The 18,409-nt window shown below is 48.3% G+C and overlaps 2 protein-coding genes across 5 annotated transcripts in view; one reads left to right on the top strand and one right to left on the bottom strand.

Annotated features, from left to right (window-relative positions):
• LOC117743947 (protein SON) overlaps positions 1-8,464 on the bottom strand; it is a 23,494-nt gene extending 15,030 nt beyond the window's left edge. For 3 of the 4 annotated variants that reach the window (XR_004611154.1, XM_034551960.1, XM_034551938.1), the window contains exons 1-8: positions 8,357-8,464; positions 7,778-7,990; positions 7,483-7,517; positions 5,608-5,873; positions 5,393-5,499; positions 4,910-5,052; positions 4,418-4,664; positions 3,829-4,022 (exon numbers count right to left, since the gene is read on the bottom strand). Coding sequence is in view for 3 of the 4 variants with exons in the window: in XM_034551960.1 (XP_034407851.1) it covers positions 3,829-4,022; positions 4,418-4,664; positions 4,910-5,052; positions 5,393-5,499; positions 5,608-5,873; positions 7,483-7,517; positions 7,778-7,990; positions 8,357-8,439 (1,288 nt within the window). In the remaining variant the exon portion in view is untranslated. The remainder of the gene's footprint in view (positions 1-3,828; positions 4,023-4,417; positions 4,665-4,909; positions 5,053-5,392; positions 5,500-5,607; positions 5,874-7,482; positions 7,518-7,777; positions 7,991-8,356) is intronic. The other variant, XM_034551950.1, reaches the window with a different exon arrangement.
• On the top strand, positions 8,465-18,409 carry fam207a (family with sequence similarity 207 member A). The gene is made up of 6 exons (XM_034551972.1): positions 8,465-9,714; positions 10,548-10,668; positions 15,046-15,114; positions 16,258-16,432; positions 17,940-18,005; positions 18,084-18,409. Exons 1-6 carry the CDS (start codon positions 9,532-9,534, stop codon positions 18,208-18,210), a joined length of 741 nt encoding a protein of 246 aa, XP_034407863.1. The 5' UTR covers positions 8,465-9,531; the 3' UTR covers positions 18,211-18,409.

The following is an 18,409-nucleotide window of genomic DNA, read 5'->3' as shown; positions in this document are numbered from 1 at the left end:
GGTAATGTGACATAGTAAAGGTAATGTAGTAAAGGTAATGTGACATAGTAAAGTTAATGTAGTAAAGGTAATGTGACACAGTAAAGGTAATGTGACACAGTAAAGGTAATGTAGTAAAGGTAATGTGACATAGTAAAGGTAATGTGACATAGTAAAGGTAATGTGACATAGTAAAGGTAATGTAGTAAAGGTAATGTAGTAAAGGTAATGTGACACAGTAAAGGTAATGTAGTTAAGTTAATGTGACATAGTAAAGTTAATGTAGTAAAGGTAATGTGACACAGTAAAGGTAATGTGACACAGTAAAGTTAATGTAGTAAAGGTAATGTGACACAGTAAAGGTAATGTGACACAGTAAAGGTAATGTAGTAAAGGTAATGTGACATAGTAAAGGTAATGTGACATAGTAAAGGTAATGTGACATAGTAAAGGTAATGTAGTAAAGGTAATGTGACACAGTAAAGGTAATGTAGTAAAGGTAATGTGACACAGTAAAGGTAATGTGACATAGTAAAGGTAATGTAGTAAAGGTAATGTGACATAGTAAAGTTAATGTAGTAAAGGTAATGTGACACAGTAAAGGTAATGTGACACAGTAAAGGTAATGTAGTAAAGGTAATGTGACATAGTAAAGGTAATGTGACATAGTAAAGGTAATGTGACATAGTAAAGGTAATGTAGTAAAGGTAATGTGACACAGTAAAGGTAATGTAGTAAAGGTAATGTGACATAGTAAAGGTAATGTGACATAGTAAAGTTAATGTAGTAAAGGTAATGTGACACAGTAAAGGTAATGTAGTAAAGGTAATGTGACACAGTAAAGGTAATGTAGTAAAGGTAATGTGACATAGTAAAGGTAATGTGACATAGTAAAGGTAATGTAGTAAAGGTAATGTAGTAAAGGTAATGTGACACAGTAAAGGTAATGTAGTAAAGGTAATGTGACACAGTAAAGGTAATGTAGTAAAGTTAATGTGACATAGTAAAGGTAATGTGACATAGTAAAGGTAATGTGACATAGTAAAGTTAATGTAGTAAAGGTAATGTGACACAGTAAAGGTAATGTGACATAGTAAAGGTAATGTGACATAGTAAAGTTAATGTAGTAAAGGTAATGTGACACAGTAAAGGTAATGTGACATAGTAAAGGTAATGTGACACAGTAAAGGTAATGTGACATAGTAAAGGTAATGTGACATAGTAAAGGTAATGTAGTAAAGGTAATGTGACATAGTAAAGGTAATGTGACACAGTAAAGGTAATGTAGTAAAGGTAATGTGACATAGTAAAGGTAATGTGACATAGTAAAGTTAATGTAGTAAAGGTAATGTGACACAGTAAAGGTAATGTGACATAGTAAAGTTAATGTAGTAAAGGTAATGTGACACAGTAAAGGTAATGTGACATAGTAAAGGTAATGTGACATAGTAAAGGTAATGTAGTAAAGGTAATGTGACACAGTAAAGGTAATGTAGTAAAGGTAATGTGACATAGTAAAGGTAATGTGACATAGTAAAGTTAATATAGTAAAGGTAATGTGACACAGTAAAGGTAATGTGACATAGTAAAGGTAATGTAGTAAAGGTAATGTGACACAGTAAAGGTAATGTGACATAGTAAAGGTAATGTAGTAAAGGTAATGTGACACAGTAAAGGTAATGTGACACAGTAAAGGTAATGTGACACAGTAAAGGTAATGTGACATAGTAAAGGTAATGTGACACAGTAAAGGTAATGTAGTAAAGGTAATGTGACATAGTAAAGGTAATGTGACATAGTAAAGTTAATATAGTAAAGGTAATGTGACACAGTAAAGGTAATGTGACATAGTAAAGGTAATGTAGTAAAGGTAATGTGACACAGTAAAGGTAATGTGACATAGTAAAGGTAATGTGACATAGTAAAGGTAATGTGACATAGTAAAGGTAATGTGACACAGTAAAGGTAATGTAGTAAAGGTAATGTGACATAGTAAAGGTAATGTGACATAGTAAAGGTAATGTAGTAAAGGTAATGTGACACAGTAAAGGTAATGTGACATAGTAAAGGTAATGTAGTAAAGGTAATGTGACACAGTAAAGGTAATGTGACACAGTAAAGGTAATGTGACATAGTAAAGGTAATGTGACACAGTAAAGGTAATGTAGTAAAGGTAATGTGACATAGTAAAGGTAATGTGACACAGTAAAGGTAATGTGACATAGTAAAGGTAATGTGACACAGTAAAGGTAATGTAGTAAAGGTAATGTGACATAGTAAAGGTAATGTGACATAGTAAAGGTAATGTAGTAAAGGTAATGTGACACAGTAAAGGTAATGTGACATAGTAAAGGTAATGTAGTAAAGGTAATGTGACACAGTAAAGGTAATGTGACATAGTAAAGGTAATGTGACATAGTAAAGGTAATGTGACATAGTAAAGGTAATGTGACATAGTAAAGGTAATGTAGTAAAGGTAATGTGACACAGTAAAGGTAATGTGACATAGTAAAGGTAATGTGACATAGTAAAGGTAATGTGACATAGTAAAGGTAATGTGACACAGTAAAGGTAATGTAGTAAAGGTAATGTGACACAGTAAAGGTAATGTGACATAGTAAAGGTAATGTGACATAGTAAAGGTAATGTAGTAAAGGTAATGTGACACAGTAAAGGTAATGTGACATAGTAAAGGTAATGTGACATAGTAAAGGTAATGTGACATAGTAAAGGTAATGTAGTAAAGGTAATGTGACATAGTAAAGGTAATGTGACATAGTAAAGGTAATGTAGTAAAGGTAATGTAGTAAAGGTAATGTGACACAGTAAAGGTAATGTAGTTAAGTTAATGTGACATAGTAAAGTTAATGTAGTAAAGGTAATGTGACACAGTAAAGGTAATGTGACACAGTAAAGGTAATGTAGTAAAGGTAATGTGACATAGTAAAGGTAATGTGACATAGTAAAGGTAATGTGACATAGTAAAGGTAATGTAGTAAAGGTAATGTGACATAGTAAAGGTAATGTGACACAGTAAAGGTAATGTAGTAAAGGTAATGTGACACAGTAAAGGTAATGTGACATAGTAAAGGTAATGTGACACAGTAAAGGTAATGTAGTAAAGGTAATGTGACACAGTAAAGGTAATGTAGTAAAGGTAATGTGACATAGTAAAGGTAATGTGACATAGTAAAGTTAATATAGTAAAGGTAATGTGACATAGTAAAGGTAATGTGACATAGTAAAGGTAATGTGACATAGTAAAGGTAATGTGACATAGTAAAGGTAATGTAGTAAAGGTAATGTGACACAGTAAAGGTAATGTAGTAAAGGTAATGTGACATAGTAAAGGTAATGTAGTAAAGGTAATGTGACACAGTAAAGGTAATGTAGTAAAGGTAATGTGACACAGTAAAGGTAATGTAGTAAAGGTAATGTGACACAGTAAAGTTAATATAGTAAAGGTAATGTGACATAGTAAAGGTAATGTGACATAGTAAAGGTAATGTAGTAAAGGTAATGTGACACAGTAAAGGTAATGTAGTAAAGGTAATGTGACACAGTAAAGGTAATGTAGTAAAGGTAATGTGACACAGTAAAGGTAATGTAGTAAAGGTAATGTGACATAGTAAAGGTAATGTGACATAGTAAAGTTAATATAGTAAAGGTAATGTGACACAGCCCCTGACATGGAGCTCTTCTGTTGGACATGTTTTAAATGGAGCTGCAGCTTGTTTCCACAGAGCGTGAAAGCAGGCGTTGAGGTTGTCACCTGGGCAGGTGGCTGGAGCACATTGGAAACATCTTTATCAATAATAATGCAAATAGAAAAAGTTTGTATTAACTGACCCAGTTCGCTGATGCGTTGAGGGCTGGTACTCAAACTGCACAGTTTCCGACTGGGGGATCTGTTTTTGCGGAGGATGAGTACAGGGGAGTGGCTTGGCTCTCGTTTCCAGCGGTCCCTTTGGCTGAATGTGGCCCTCCTCCGACCATGTGACACCGAACGTGAGCGAGACCTCCGCGAGCGCCGGCCCCCTGACCTGCAGACAACATCTCTCAATTCATTTGATCACGGCTGAAACATCTTTACATGAATCCCTTAAACTGCTGAAACATATCTTTACATGAAGTCCCTTAAACTGCTGAAACATATTTACACGAAGTCCCTTAACAAACTGCTGAAACATCTTTACATGAAGTCCCTTAACAACAAGCTGCTGAAACATCTTTACATGAAGTCCCTTAACAACAAGCTGCTGAAACATCTTTACATGAAGTCCCTTAACAACAAGCTGCTGAAACATCTTTACATGAAGTCCCTTAACAACAAGCTGCTGAAACATCTTTACATGATGTCCAGTGCAGTTCAGACTTACCTCCTGGAAGGCATTCATGGTGCTATTATTGATGTTGGTTCATTTAGTTAGAACTCTACCTGGACCGGGACCTCTTCTTCTTCGAAGGACTCCTGGACCTGGACCTGGACCTGGACCTGGACCCCCTCCTGTGGCTCCTACATGGTGACTTGGATCTTTTCTGCCTCTTTGATGCCTTTGCTTCTTTCTTCCTCTGTGGGGACTTCTTCTTGGCTTCTTCATGAGGCCTGTGTGGTGCTTTGAGCTGAGGGGGGGTGGGCCTAGTAGATATGGACTGATCCAGCATGGACTGGGGTGCACCAGAACCTGCAGCGTTAGACCATAAGACCATTACTTTGTGTTATATATTATATCTGCGTATGGGAACAGTCGTGTATATCTGAACACATTTATGTTTTTCTCCATAATCTCACTTGAAACTGTTACATTTATTTTTCATATAAAATACTCGTATTAAATTCACCTAAAAATAGCATTTATCATGCGTTTCAGTTTATTCATTGAACTGCTACCAAACTGTGGTGAAACATCTGGCTCTCAAGCGGGTCTACCTAGTCGTTGTGTGGGGTCCTCTTTGTTCTGGGGGGGCGGTCCTCTCTGGTCATGGCTCTGCAGCTGGGGGGGCTGCAGGCCTTTTGCAGGACTTTGGGTGGACTGTATGGATTCCTCAAAAGCCGCCCTTTTCTCTGAGGAGCTGTCATAGCAGGAGAAAAGGTAGGATTATGACTATGTAGAAGGTCATAAGGTCATGGTTATTACAGGTCCATGTGGGTGGAGCCAGGTAGGATGAGCAACCCAAGGACCGGTGTTCTGTGCGTGGTTCATGGCATCTGGAGACGTCCACTTAATGTCAAGATTAAGTTACGTAGTAATTTAATGTTTCTTAAACTAGAAAACAAAGAATTGTCTGTTGCATGCAATGTGACCTGCAGACAGCGGGACCCGGGGATCAAACGGCCGACCTCGTGGTTAAAGAGCAACCCGTTGTACCCACTGAGCCATGCATTTCTCTCCAGAGTGGTCTTCCCTCATACCTGGATCTCCGGTGGGGGTGTCTAGGCCGAGAGCTCCTCCCCACTAAACAGGAAGGAGAGCGGGATCGAGCGCTCCGCTCTTCATCTCTTCCCTTATTGGAGCTGTCCTGTTCGGGTGAGAAGACGAGCCCCATCAGGAAGGCGTGGGACATCCTCAAACACCTCGCTCCACAGATCCACTAGTTAGGACAACGAGCTGCATTTCAATGTATTACCTGTTTAGGGATGATATCAGGCAGCTCCTCTCGTCGCCGTGGCGATGAGCTCTGACCGCTCTTCCTCTCCTTCTGCTTTGACACAAACTCTGAGTCGCAATCTGACGAGCTCTCTTCACCTTTCTTCCTTTTCTTCTTCTTCTTCCTCTTTGCTGTTGAATGCCGCTTGTGGCATCTGGACTTACTGTCGTCGTCCACACCTGGACACACAGTGGAGCAGCATGGTGGGTTCAACAGAAGAGCTGCAGCTCGTGTACTCACACACACTAAGAAAAGAGATCACATGACTCCTGTATTAGCTGCTCTGCACTGGCTCCCTGTAAAATCAAGAATCACATTTAAAATTCTTCTCCTCACCTACAAAGCCTTGATTGGTGATGCACCATCATATCTTAAGGAGCTTGTAGTACCATATTGCCCCACTAGAGAGCTGCTCACTAAATGAAGAAATGGTTTCTTGTTAAGAAAAAAGCTATGCGGAATGAGTCATGTAGTGGAGGGAAGGGTGCAGGGGATAGCTGGTAGGGTGCAGGGGATAGCTGGTAGGGTGCAGGGGATAGCTGGTAGGGTGCAGGGGATAGCTGGTAGGGTGCAGGGGATAGCTGGTAGGGTGCAGGGGATAGCTGATAGGGTGCAGGGTATAGCTGGTAGGGTGCAGGGGATAGCTGATAGGGTGCAGGGGATAGCTGGTAGGGTGCAGGGGATAGCTGATAGGGTGCAGGGTATAGCTGGTAGGGTGCAGGGTATAGCTGGTAGGGTGCAGGGGATAGCTGATAGGGTGCAGGGTATAGCTGGTAGGGTGCAGGGGATAGCTGATAGGGTGCAGGGTATAGCTGGTAGGGTGCAGGGGATAGCTGGTAGGGTGCAGGGTATAGCTGGTAGGGTGCAGGGGATAGCTGGTAGGGTGCAGGGTATAGCTGGTAGGGTGCAGGGGATAGCTGGTAGGGTGCAGGGGATAGCTGGTAGGGTGCAGGGGATAGCTGGTAGGGTGCAGGGGATAGCTGGTAGGGTGCAGGGGATAGCTGATAGAGTGCAGGGTATAGCTGGTAGGGTGCAGGGGATAGCTGATAGGGTGCAGGGGATAGCTGGTAGGGTGCAGGGGATAGCTGATAGGGTGCAGGGTATAGCTGGTAGGGTGCAGGGGATAGCTGATAGGGTGCAGGGTATAGCTGGTAGGGTGCAGGGGATAGCTGATAGGGTGCAGGGTATAGCTGGTAGGGTGCAGGGGATAGCTGGTAGGGTGCAGGGTATAGCTGGTAGGGTGCAGGGGATAGCTGGTAGGGTGCAGGGTATAGCTGGTAGGGTGCAGGGGATAGCTGGTAGGGTGCAGGGGATAGCTGGTAGGGTGCAGGGGATAGCTGGTAGGGTGCAGGGTATAGCTGGTAGGGTGCAGGGGATAGCTGGTAGGGTGCAGGGGATAGCTGGTAGGGTGCAGGGTATAGCTGGTAGGGTGCAGGGTATAGCTGATAGGGTGCAGGGGATAGCTGGTAGGGTGCAGGGGATAGCTGGTAGGGTGCAGGGTATAGCTGGTAGGGTGCAGGGTATAGCTGGTAGGGTGCAGGGGATAGCTGATAGGGTGCAGGGGATAGCTGATAGGGTGCAGGGGTCACACAGACATGGCGAGGACACGGAGGGAACTTGGCATGAACATGGAGAGGACATAGAGAGAACAAGGTAAGTGGTCGGTGTGTTTCCTGGACCGCTGAACGAGAGCCGGAAACGCTGGAAATTATCTATTATTATCAATTATCTATCAGTTTTCGGTCCAGAGACAACGGGGTCTGGGTCTGGGTCCGGACCCGGTCCGCCTGTTAGTGACCCCTGATCTCGAGTCAGTGTTTTCCAAGGCATTAAAAGACATAATGAGAGGCTCACCTTGTTCCTGGTTGGGCTCGGTGGGCGTTCCTCCTCTGGGAAGCAAAGACAACAACATGTCATGAATAAAACACTCATGATGGGGCGGGGGGGAGTAATCAACCAGATCAATTAGTTATCAGTTATTATCGTCCTCTGAATCAATACTGTTATTGTGAGTTTCACTGATATGGAACCTCAGATAAATGTAAACAGGTGTACACCCCGTGACTCACTCTCAACCAATGAGAATGCTTGATTTCATCGGCCCGTATTATAACCGGTGTCACGAGGCAGTTAGAAGGAGAAGCGTCACCTGGACTGGTGCTGGGGTCCGGCGTCCTCTGCTCCGGACTCTGAACTGCTCTCCTTCTCTCGGTTCCTCCTCTTCTTCTTACTTTTGTGTTTCTTGTGCTTCCGGTGTTTCCTCAGTGAGCCGCTGGTCCTGACGTCTTCCTGCTTCTTTCTGTCTGAAGTCGCTTCTTCCGCTTCAACCGTCTCAAAGGCGGCGGCCTCTTCTCCAGCAGCTCTAGGGACACAGATGCAACAGGGGTGGTTAGGTTCACTTGGTATCGGAGTCCTTCAGGAGAACATCTGCTCGGGGGAACCCACGGCAGAGCTTCTGGCTCAGGCTACATGGAGGAGTCACAGGACGGGCTTCATGGAGCCTGGTCCGGTATTTACTTTGAGGATAACCATGAGCAGAGACCGTGAAGCATCACGCGACACCACATCCCTCCCCTCTTCATCTAGCTAACGACATCACCATCATCGGTAACAACACACACAACGACCCCGCTAGCTTGTCGTTGCGGAGCGGCCGCGGTGCCGTTAGTTCCCCCGCCCGCCGTTACCGAAGCATCGCGAGCACGAGACACACACAACGTGCACGTACGGTTTGTCTTCATTCTGGTCTTCGATCTCTCTGATCTTATTCAATATAAAGTCTTGGAAAATCTGTTCTATGTTGGCCGCCATGTTTATGTGTGCAGCTCATTGCATGTCCGGGTAGAAACTGTCGGTCCTTCGCTAGTTCCGGGTCGAGGTCGCTGCGTGAGAACGTGAGGCCGACGGGTTGATACAGAGTATAATAAATAATTAACATATTCTCGTATCCAATCTACATGCATTACTTTCGGTTCAATTCAGTTTGTATACACAATTTTATTAGTAAAAAAAACACATCACATAGCATTAGCTAGCTCCCTCCAGGTGGGGACAGAGTGCCTACCCCAAGCGACGAGTCAGGGTACTGCAGCAGTAACACACCTGGTGAGGAGGGAGCTCTCGATGTAGTTGAGTTCCAACCCTCACCCTGTAACGAGCATTAAAGTGTGACAGTCTATAACGAGCATTAAAGTGTGACAGTCTATAACGTGTATTAAAGTGTGACAGTCTATAACGTGCTCTCAAACAAATATGTATTTGGAGCAAATTCAGGTTCAAAACAGACTGATATTTCCCAACAGCCTATCTAATGTTATATATTATACTGCTGATGTCGATTTGATCGGGTTATCAAACTATTGAAAGCAATAATAAATAAAAAAACAAATAGTTCGACAGCGGAACAACATGGTGATTAATAGCAAGGCGGAACTCTCTCTCTCTCTCTCTCTCTCTCTCTGTGCCGTTTCCCACCGAACCACTAAGCCGGAACACCAGTCACGCTTGTCATGACAACAACACCAAGCTACCCGGAGTCTAAACATGTACTTCCGGAGTTCGACTTTCAGATTAAAAGAGTTATCAACCTGAATCCCAAACTGAAAATAACTAAATGAGCTAAATGTTTAAATTAATTTGCTCAGTACTTTTATCCCAAATGTCATATTTCTCAGAATATAATACAGAATATAATTCGACACATATCCTAACATTACGACGTAAACAAATAAAAATACAACACCAAACACGACCGAGACTTTTAAATTGAAAAGTAAAACCGATCCACTTCCGGTGATGGCGGCGCAGACTTGACACCACCTCACGCCGTCGACACCGGGGAGCACCCATACAACGGGCCGTGTGAAGCAGCGCTGGTTCGGTTCACCCTGAAGCTTCGGAACAATGGTCGGAAAGATCAAACACGTCCGCCAGAAGCTCCACCAGGAGGCCGTGAGGCTCGAGAGGCCGGGCCGACTCGCGCAGACCCCCGGCTCCGCGCCGCCTGCGGGTCCGGAGCAGCAGCCCGCTGCCTCGGAACAGAAAACAAGCGCTCCTCTTCTGGAGAATCAGAAGAGCGAAAACCAGGTAGGTTAACGGAACCGTGTCGTGGACTACCGGTAGCCTGTGTGTGTGTGTGTGTGTGTGTGTGTGTGTGTGTGTGTGTGTGTGTGTGTGTGTGTGTGTGTGTGTGTGTGTGTGTGTGTGTGTGTGTGTGTGTGTGTGTGTGTGTGTGTGTGTGTGTGTGTGTGTGTGTGTGTGTGTGTGTGTGTGTGTGTGTGTGTGTGTGTGTGTGTGTGTGTGTGTGTGTGTGTGTGTGTGTGTGTGTGTGTGTGTGTGTGTGTGTGTGTGTGTGTGTGTGTGTGTGTGTGTGTGTGTGTGTGTGTGTGTGTGTGTGTGTGTGTGTGTGTGTGTGTGTGTGTGTGTGTGTCGGCCCGCCACGTGGTCCTGTTTATGTATTATTTAGTTGTGATGTTATTGTTCTATTGTTCTGCATCCGGTAATAGGGTTATTCTGGGATGTCTGTGTATTGACCGGTGTTCACACACAGGGCTTACCTGTAGCTTTATACTATCAGTGGGTCACATATTATGGGATGCATCCAGCCTGGAACCAGTCAGGATGCTGGTCCACCGGGCAGCAGGAGGGGTTCTGAATAGGAGGTAGTGGACCCCCCAAATGTAATATGTTAATTAATCAATTCGGATTATTATTATTATTGTTATTATTATTATTATTATTATAGATAATACCACAACAGCTTAAAGACTAATCTTGCTAGTTAAATCAAACCATATTGTGAAGGTCCAGGTCCACTCTGCCATCATGGCCCCCCCAGAGAAGGGGGTGTGCAGAGGGCACCAGGAGCCCCAGGGGCTCACATGAAGAAGTCTCACTTCCTGTGTTCTGACCCCCCACAGCCTCTGGGAGAGATCTGCTTCCCCTCTGGGATCTTCGCGGGCACCAGGATCACTCCAGAGGCCCTGGTCCAGACGCTCAAGTTCGAGGACCCCCCAGACGCCCCGTTGCCTGCTCAGAAAGGTAGGGCTGTCTGTGAGTGGTCCGTATGGTGGGCACTGTATGTGGGCGTCGTTATTATTATTTAATATTCTTATACACAGTGCAATAACACACAGATACCACTAATAGCAATAATCAGTGCAGATCTGAGCTCTCAGATGACCTCATGATTGTTACGGCAAAACTAATTCATGGTGACGCAATATTCATGTGGAAAAAAACAGAATTACGCGACCAGTCAAATTCACCTTTTACTTTTTGTTCATTAAGCGTTTTGTCTTTTTTTACAATGTGGGGAGATTAAGACAGTTTGTAACCATAACTTTATGAATATAATGTGCATAATTATCGTTATATCCATGTTGAATATCACAGTTATCACCCCCCCCCCCCCATGCATCACCGGCTCCTAGCAGCTGAGCCCTGATCCCCGTTCACACCAACGGGTCCTCACAGGTGCTGGAGGTTCGGGGTCCAGGGTCCGTGGACGGGGAAGCGCTAGAATATCCCACGTTTTAGAGACACTTTAACCTGGCGGAATCTTCTGTCTTCTTGGGAACCATGAGCAGAGGAGGAACCGTGTCGAACCATTATTATGACTGGTTCTACCTTCATGGGGTCCTTAACAGACCCTGCAGGAGTATCACATGAGTCCACAGCAGTGGGTCAAAGGTCAGCAGTCAATCCGTTTCCCATCGTCAGTCTTTAGTCCACAAGAACCCCAAAGGATGTGAACTTATGTTAATATGTCTAATATGACGAGTCTCTAGTGGGCTCACAGCAAGAGGGTCGGGGTTCGGTTCCCGGTCTGGGCGGTCCTTCTGTGTAGAGTCTGCATGTTCTCCCCGTGTCAGCATTGCCTGGCCACTAGAGGGGGTACGAGCCGTGTTGTTGTCCTCATGCTACCTCACACTGGAGGTTTCTTTGGGGTCTGTGGTACTCATTAAGGCTGCTGGTCCAAGTCCTCCAGCTTTGGAGCTGCTACTTCAAAAGGCTGTGGAGGAAGGACCCCCAGAGAGGAGCTACCAGTGTGAGGGCCTGGCAGCATGAAGGGGAGGGGGGGTGGTGGTGTGTGTGTGTGTGTGTGTGTGTGTGTGTGTGTGTGTGTGTGTGTGTGTGTGTGTGTGTGTGTGTGTGTGTGTGTGTGTGTGTGTGTGTGTGTGTGTGTGTGTGTGTGTGTGTGTGTGTGTGTGTGTGTGTGTGTGTGTGTGTGTGTGTGTGTGTGTGTGTGTGTGTGTGTGTGTGTGTGTGTGTGTGTGTGTGTAAACTTTAATATGGAACCATTGTTATTCACATACACATTCATACACTATAGGAAGAGCTACGGGAGACATTTGGTGTTAAGTGTCTTGCTCAAGGGCACATTAACATGGACTAGCGAGCTGGGAATCGAACCGCCGATCTTATGATTGAAGGACGACCCTGCTCACCACTGACCCCCCCCCCCATAGTATATATAACGCCTGATTTTCACAGATGTGACGTGTTCTGTGTGCCCTTTGCGTCCTGTTTCTGGTGGTTGTTGTTGTAGTTGTACACGGTAGAAAATACAAATACATCTGCCTCTTGCATCGTGTGGCATATGTGACGTTAGAGGGGTTCTCACAGGGGGAGGAGCCTGAGTAGAGGGAGCAGGGGGAGGAGCCTGTGTAGAGTGAGCAGGGGGAGGAGCCTGAGCAGGGGGAGTAGCCTGAGCAGGGGGAGGAGCCTGTGTGGATGCGGGCTGGGTAGGTGAGAGGCAAACTGCAGCCAGCCGTAAACACAGCTATCGGTTTCATCCAACAGCAGGAAGACGATGCTCCCAATGGAGCGCCGTGGTGGTAAAGGCCCCCCCCCCCCCCCCCCCCGCTCCACACACACACTCATGAGGTCATGTTTCCCCCCCCCCCACAGTGTAGTGGCAGCAGATGTCTATCTTTGCCTGTTCTCCTCCTGCTAACAGCAGCAGGAACACCTCTGTTGTCGAGCACTGCGGTGGCCATGATCTCTACAGATAGTGAGCCTGAACAGAGACCACCACCACCAGACCCAGGGTCAGCAGGTCAATGAGATCACCAGACCCAGGGTCAGCAGGTCAATGAGACCACCAGACCCAGGGTCAGCAGGTCAATGAGATCACCAGACCCAGGGTCAGCAGGTCAATGAGACCACCAGACCCATGATGATGATGATGAATTGTTATAGCGTTGGTAGACCACCCTACTCTCTCTCCCTCCTTCTCTCTCTCTCTATTCCTCCCTCTCTCTCCCTCTCTCCTTCTCTCCCTCCCTCTCCCTCTCCCTCCTTCTCTCTCTCCCTCCCTCTCTCTCCTTCTTTCTCTCTCTCCCTCCCTCTCTCTCCTTCTTTCTCTCTCTCTCTCTCCTTCTCTCCCTCTCTCCTTCTCTCCCTCCCTCTCCCTCTCTCTCCCTCTCTCCTTCTCTCCCTCCCTCCCTCTCCCTCCTTCTCTCTCCCTCCCTCTCCCTCTCTCTCCCTCTCTCCTTCCCTCCCTCTCTCTCCTTCTCTCCCTCCTTCTCTCCCTCCCTCTCTCTCCTTCTTTCTCTCCCTCCCTCTCCCTCTTTCTCTCCCTCCCTCCCTCTCTCTCCTTCTCTCCTTCTCTCCCTCCCTCCCTCTCCTTCTCTCCCTCCCTCTCCCTCCTTCTCTCCCTCCCTCCCTCTCCCTCCCTCTCTCTCCTTCTCTCCCTCCCTCCCTCTCTCTCCTTCTCTCCCTCCCTCTCCCTCCTTCTCTCCCTCCCTCCCTCTCCCTCCTTCTCTCTCCCTCCCTCTCCCTCTCTCTCCCTCTCTCCTTCCCTCCCTCTCTCTCCTTCTCTCCCTCCTTCTCTCCCTCCCTCTCTCTCCTTCTTTCTCTCCCTCCCTCTCCCTCCTTCTCTCCCTCCCTCCCTCCCTCTCCCTCCTTCTCTCCCTCCCTCCCTCTCCCTCCCTCTCTCTCCTTCTCTCCCTCCCTCTCCCTCCTTCTCTCCCTCCCTCCCTCTCCCTCCTTCTCTCTCCCTCCCTCTCCCTCTCTCTCCCTCTCTCCTTCCCTCCCTCTCTCTCCTTCTCTCCCTCCCTCTCTCTCCTTCTCTCCCTCCCTCCCTCTCCCTCCTTCTCTCTCCCTCCCTCCCTCTCTCTCCTTCTCTCCCTCCCTCCCTCTCCCTCCTTCTCTCTCTTTCTCTCCCTCCCTCCCTCTCTCTCCTTCTCTCCCTCCCTCTCCCTCCTTCTCTCCCTCCCTCCCTCTCCCTCCTTCTCTCTCCCTCCCTCTCCCTCTCTCTCCCTCTCTCCTTCCCTCCCTCTCTCTCCTTCTCTCCCTCCCTCTCTCTCCTTCTTTCTCTCCCTCCCTCTCCCTCCTTCTCTCCCTCCCTCTCTCTCCCTCCCTCTCTCTCCTTCTCTCCCTCCCTCCCTCCCTCTCCCTCCTTCTCTCCCTCCCTCCCTCTCTCTCCTTCTCTCCCTCCCTCCTTCTCTCTCCTCCCTCCCTCTCTCTCCTTCTCTCCCTCCCTCTCTCTCCTTCTTTCTCTCCCTCCCTCTCCCTCCTTCTCTCCCTCCCTCTCTCTCCCTCCCTCTCTCTCCTTCTCTCCCTCCCTCCCTCCCTCTCCCTCCTTCTCTCCCTCCCTCCCTCTCTCTCCTTCTCTCCCTCCCTCCCTCTCCCTCCTTCTCTCTCCCTCCCTCCCTCCCTCTCCCTCCTTCTCTCTCTTTCTCTCCCTCCCTCCCTCTCTCTCCTTCTCTCCCTCCCTCTCCCTCCTTCTCTCCCTCCCCCCCTCTCCCTCTCTCTCCCTCTCTCCTTCCCTCCCTCTCTCTCCTTCTCTCCCTCCTTCTCTCCCTCCCTCTCTCTCCTTCTTTCTCTCCCTCCCTCTCCCTCCTTCTCTCCCTCCCTCTCTCTCCCTCCCTCTCCCTCCTTCTCTCTCCCTCCCTCCCTCTCTCTCCTTCTCTCCCTCCCTCTCTCTCCTTCTTTCTCTCCCTCCTTCTCTCCCTCCCTCTCTCTCCCTCCCTCTCTCTCCTTCTCTCCCTCCCTCCCTCCCTCTCCCTCCTTCTCTCCCTCCCTCCCTCTCTCTCCTTCTCTCCCTCCCTCCCTCTCCCTCCTTCTCTCTCCCTCCCTCCCTCTCTCTCCTTCTCTCCCTCTCCCTCCTTCTCTCTCTCTCTCCCTCCCTCTGTGAGCCCGTCCTTGAGAAGGACCGGTGCAGCATTCAGGTGTCAGCATAGGCGTTTGAATACCTAGAATCTATTGTTAGCTTGTATCCATGACAACGCGTCCTAACAGCCACGAGTGAAGCTGCTCAACTTTTCTATTTGTTCCTGTTCAGTCCAAAAGCCTCGATGAGGTTTAGTGTTTACACACAAACAAACATCTACATATGAATGTGTTAAATACATTAAGAGGTCACTCACGTGTGTGTGTGTGTGTGTGTGTGTGTGTGTGTGTGTTTCACAGGCCCAGAAGAGAAGAAAGTCAAGTCAAAGAAGGAGAAGATGAAGGAGAGGAGGGATAGATGGCTTAACAGTGAGTTTATATATTTAAATATTTATTCAACACAATATGTTTACATTTAATATTATGCTTCAATCCATATTTGTTGTTGCGCTGCGGTGAAAATGACCCTTGTGCCTCCACCCTCGCACCGCCACCCTCACTCCACCCTCGCACCTCCACCCTCGCACCGCCACCCTCGCACCTCCACCCTCGCACCGCCCCCCCTCGCGCCTCCACCCTCACTCCACCCTTGCGCCGCACCCCCTCGCGCCTCCACCCTTGCGCCGCCCCCCCTCGTGCCTCCACCATCGCACCGCCACCCTCACTCCACCATCGCACCGCCACCCTCACTCCACCATCGCACCGCCACCCTTGCGCCGCCCCCCCTCGTGCCTCCACCCTTGCGCCGCCCCCCCTCGTGTCTCCACCCTTGCACCGCCCCCCCTCGCGCCTCCACCCTCGCACCACCCCCCCTCGTGCCTCCACCCTCGCACCGCCCCCCCCTCGTGCCTCCACCCTCGCACCGCCCCCCCTCGTGTCTCCACCCTTGCGCCGCCCCCCCTCGTGTCTCCACCCTTGCACCGCCCCCCCTCGCGCCTCCACCCTCGCACCCCCCCCCCTCGTGCCTCCCCCCTCGCACCGCCCCCCCTCGTGCCTCCACCCTTGCACCGCCCCCCCTCGTGCCTCCACCCTCGCACCGCCCCCCCTCGTGCCTCCACCCTCGCACCGCCCCCCCTCGTGCCTCCACCCTTGCACCGCCCCCCCTCGCGCCTCCACCCTCTCCAGTAATTGTGCTGAGGCCTGTAACCGTAGCCGGCTGCTGAGCCAATCAATCCGTGGGTAACACAAGGCGTATCAGCCGTATATAATTAGCGGCTAATGGCCGTGCGACTGACTCCTGCTGAAACCCGAGAGCGGCTCCGCGGATGACAGCTTTCAGGAATTAGAAAAAGATGGAGAGGAATATTAGCGCTTTTCAGATTAGACCCGGGGAAGGGGCCGTAGAGGACGAGGAGTGAGGGATTCACCGGCTGACGGGGGTAAAGCGTATGAGGGACCAGTTTAATCTGTTATACTTCGGATGAGCGTCAATACGAGACATGATGTAAACTGTCTTTAGACGCTGGATCAGACTGGACACTGTGTAACCTCTCCCCCTCCCCCCCCCCTCAGAGATCAGCTCCATCAAACAGGCCAAGGAGCAGCAGGCGGCCGAGGCCCGGCGGGAGGCCACGCCCGTGGTGGGCGACATGAGGCCGCTGGCCGACGCCCTGCCGGAGCTCTCTCAGCTCACCGCACCCGCTGCCTCCGCCCCCGCCGCTCGACGCAAGAGCAGGAAAAACAAAGTGTGAGTGCCGAGGATAGTCGTCCTCCATCATCGTACCATTTAAATGTCCTCGAGGGGAGTCAGACAGCGCTTTAACACCACATGACATCATTCACCCATTCACACCCTGATGGGAGGGGCTACGGTTATACCTGTCCATCAGGAGTAACTAACATTCACACACTGATGGGAGGAGCTAAGGTTACACCTGTCCATCAGGAGTAACTAACATTCACACCCTGATGGGAGGAGCTACGGTTACACCTGTCCATCAGGAGTAACTAACATTCACACCCTGATGGGAGGAGCTAAGGTTCCACCTGTCCATCAGCAGTAACTAACATTCACACCCTGATGGGAGGAGCTACGGTTACACCTGTCCATCAGGAGTAACTAACATTCACACCCTGATGGGAGGAGCTAAGGTTACACCTGTCCATCAGCAGTAACTAGCATTCACACCCTGATGGGAGGAGCTAAGGTTACACCTGTCCATCAGGAGTAACTAGCATTCACACACTGATGGGAGGAGCTAAGGTTACACCTGTCCATCAGCAGTAACTAACATTCACACCCTGATGGGAGGAGCTAAGGTTACACCTGTCCATCAGCAGTAACTAACATTCACACCCTGATGGGAGGAGCTAAGGTTACACCTGTCCATCAGGAGTAACTAGCATTCACACACTGATGGGAGGAGCTAAGGTTACACCTGTCCATCAGCAGTAACTAACATTCACACCCTGATGGGAGGAGCTAATATTACACCTGTCCATCAGCAGTAACTAACATTCACACCCTGTAGTCACAGGTATGGAGACATCTCAGCATTGGCATACTAATTCTAAGCAAGTTGTGAATGTTCAATTACGTGTTTTCATTTCCTCTATATAATGCTAACTGGTATACTAACTGTCATGCTTTTAGAATCATGTTTCTGAAATGGAGTCATGTGCACATCCAATCCTATATATATTTATTAATTTATTTATAAAAGACTACATAAATGTGTGCTTCTACGCCTTCATTCTCATCAAAAGTCTTACATATCCCAGCGTTAGTCTCCCTGACGTGGTCCTCCTGGAGTCCGGCTCGCGTCCTTGGCCTCTGGTCTCGGTTTCAAGTCATGAGTCCTCTTCAGGAACGTCTCCTCCTCCCTGAGCAGGACTCAGGAGAGCTCGTTCAACACTATGAAAGTCACCTTAAAGGCATATAGCATAACTAATGCAGAGTGCTATCAAAGGTTTCTGAACCCTGCAGCGATAAAGCCAACAAAGACCCTCCTCCCTCCCAGTTTGATGCCATAAAAACACAACATAAATAATAATGTTCTATTGCCTCCCGTCCAGCTCGTAAATGTCGTCTTTCCCAGCTGGTAGGACTTCCTTCCCATGGAGGGATAAAGCTTCTATCTGTAGTCCAAGAGGTGTTCTCTATAAAAGGACCTCAAACTGTCTGTATACATGAAGCATGAAGACGTGCTGCGATAGTAATACTAATAACCCAGGTGATGTCTTTGTCCCCTCAGGCCGGTGAAGAGGCCTGAACCAACAGACTTCAGTCAGATGAAACAGTCACAGAAACGCAAACTCCTGTAAGCAGAATATTCATAATCTCATTATTCTCATTGCGCGTGTTCGCCGTCCCATTCACGCGTTCTCCTTTCCTTCAGGGAAACGGAGACCAGCCGGTTCAGCAACGCGGTCAAGACCCTCTCGGCCAAAATGAACCCGCTTTCGGACATCGGCGAGCAGCTGAGGAAGAGGATGAGGCAGGAGGAAGAGCAGGGCCCCAGCTAACGGCAGCAGGAAGTGCTTCCACAGACGTTACTCTCCCGATCAGGGAAACCCAACCCGGAACACCCTGGATTTAGGAGGAGGAAGCCGATACCTGGGCCCCCACCCCCCTGACTGAAGGGTGCTGCTCCAGGTGTTTGTACATGTCCACCCTCTCTTACCAGCTTCCCTCTTCAGTAATAAATCAGCGTTCAGTCAACCA

The sequence above is a fragment of the Cyclopterus lumpus genome, chromosome 2 (genome assembly GCF_009769545.1).
Source record: "Cyclopterus lumpus isolate fCycLum1 chromosome 2, fCycLum1.pri, whole genome shotgun sequence".
NCBI classification, from domain to species: Eukaryota; Metazoa; Chordata; class Actinopteri; order Perciformes; family Cyclopteridae; genus Cyclopterus; species Cyclopterus lumpus.
Note: the sequence above shows the minus strand (reverse complement) of the source record. Positions and strands in the feature narration are given on the sequence as shown.

What these genes read in the sequence shown, in the direction of transcription:
- fam207a (XM_034551972.1), top strand. Translation starts at nt 9,532, where the DNA reads ATGGTCGGAAAGATCAAACACGTCCGCCAGAAGCTCCACCAGGAGGCC. An exon ending in CCCGTTGCCTGCTCAGAAAG is followed by an intron (nt 10,669 to 15,045) that starts GTAGGGCTGTCT and finishes TGTGTTTCACAG; the next exon opens with GCCCAGAAGAGAAGAAAGTC. An exon ending in TCACAGAAACGCAAACTCCT is followed by an intron (nt 18,006 to 18,083) that starts GTAAGCAGAATA and finishes CCTTTCCTTCAG; the next exon opens with GGAAACGGAGACCAGCCGGT.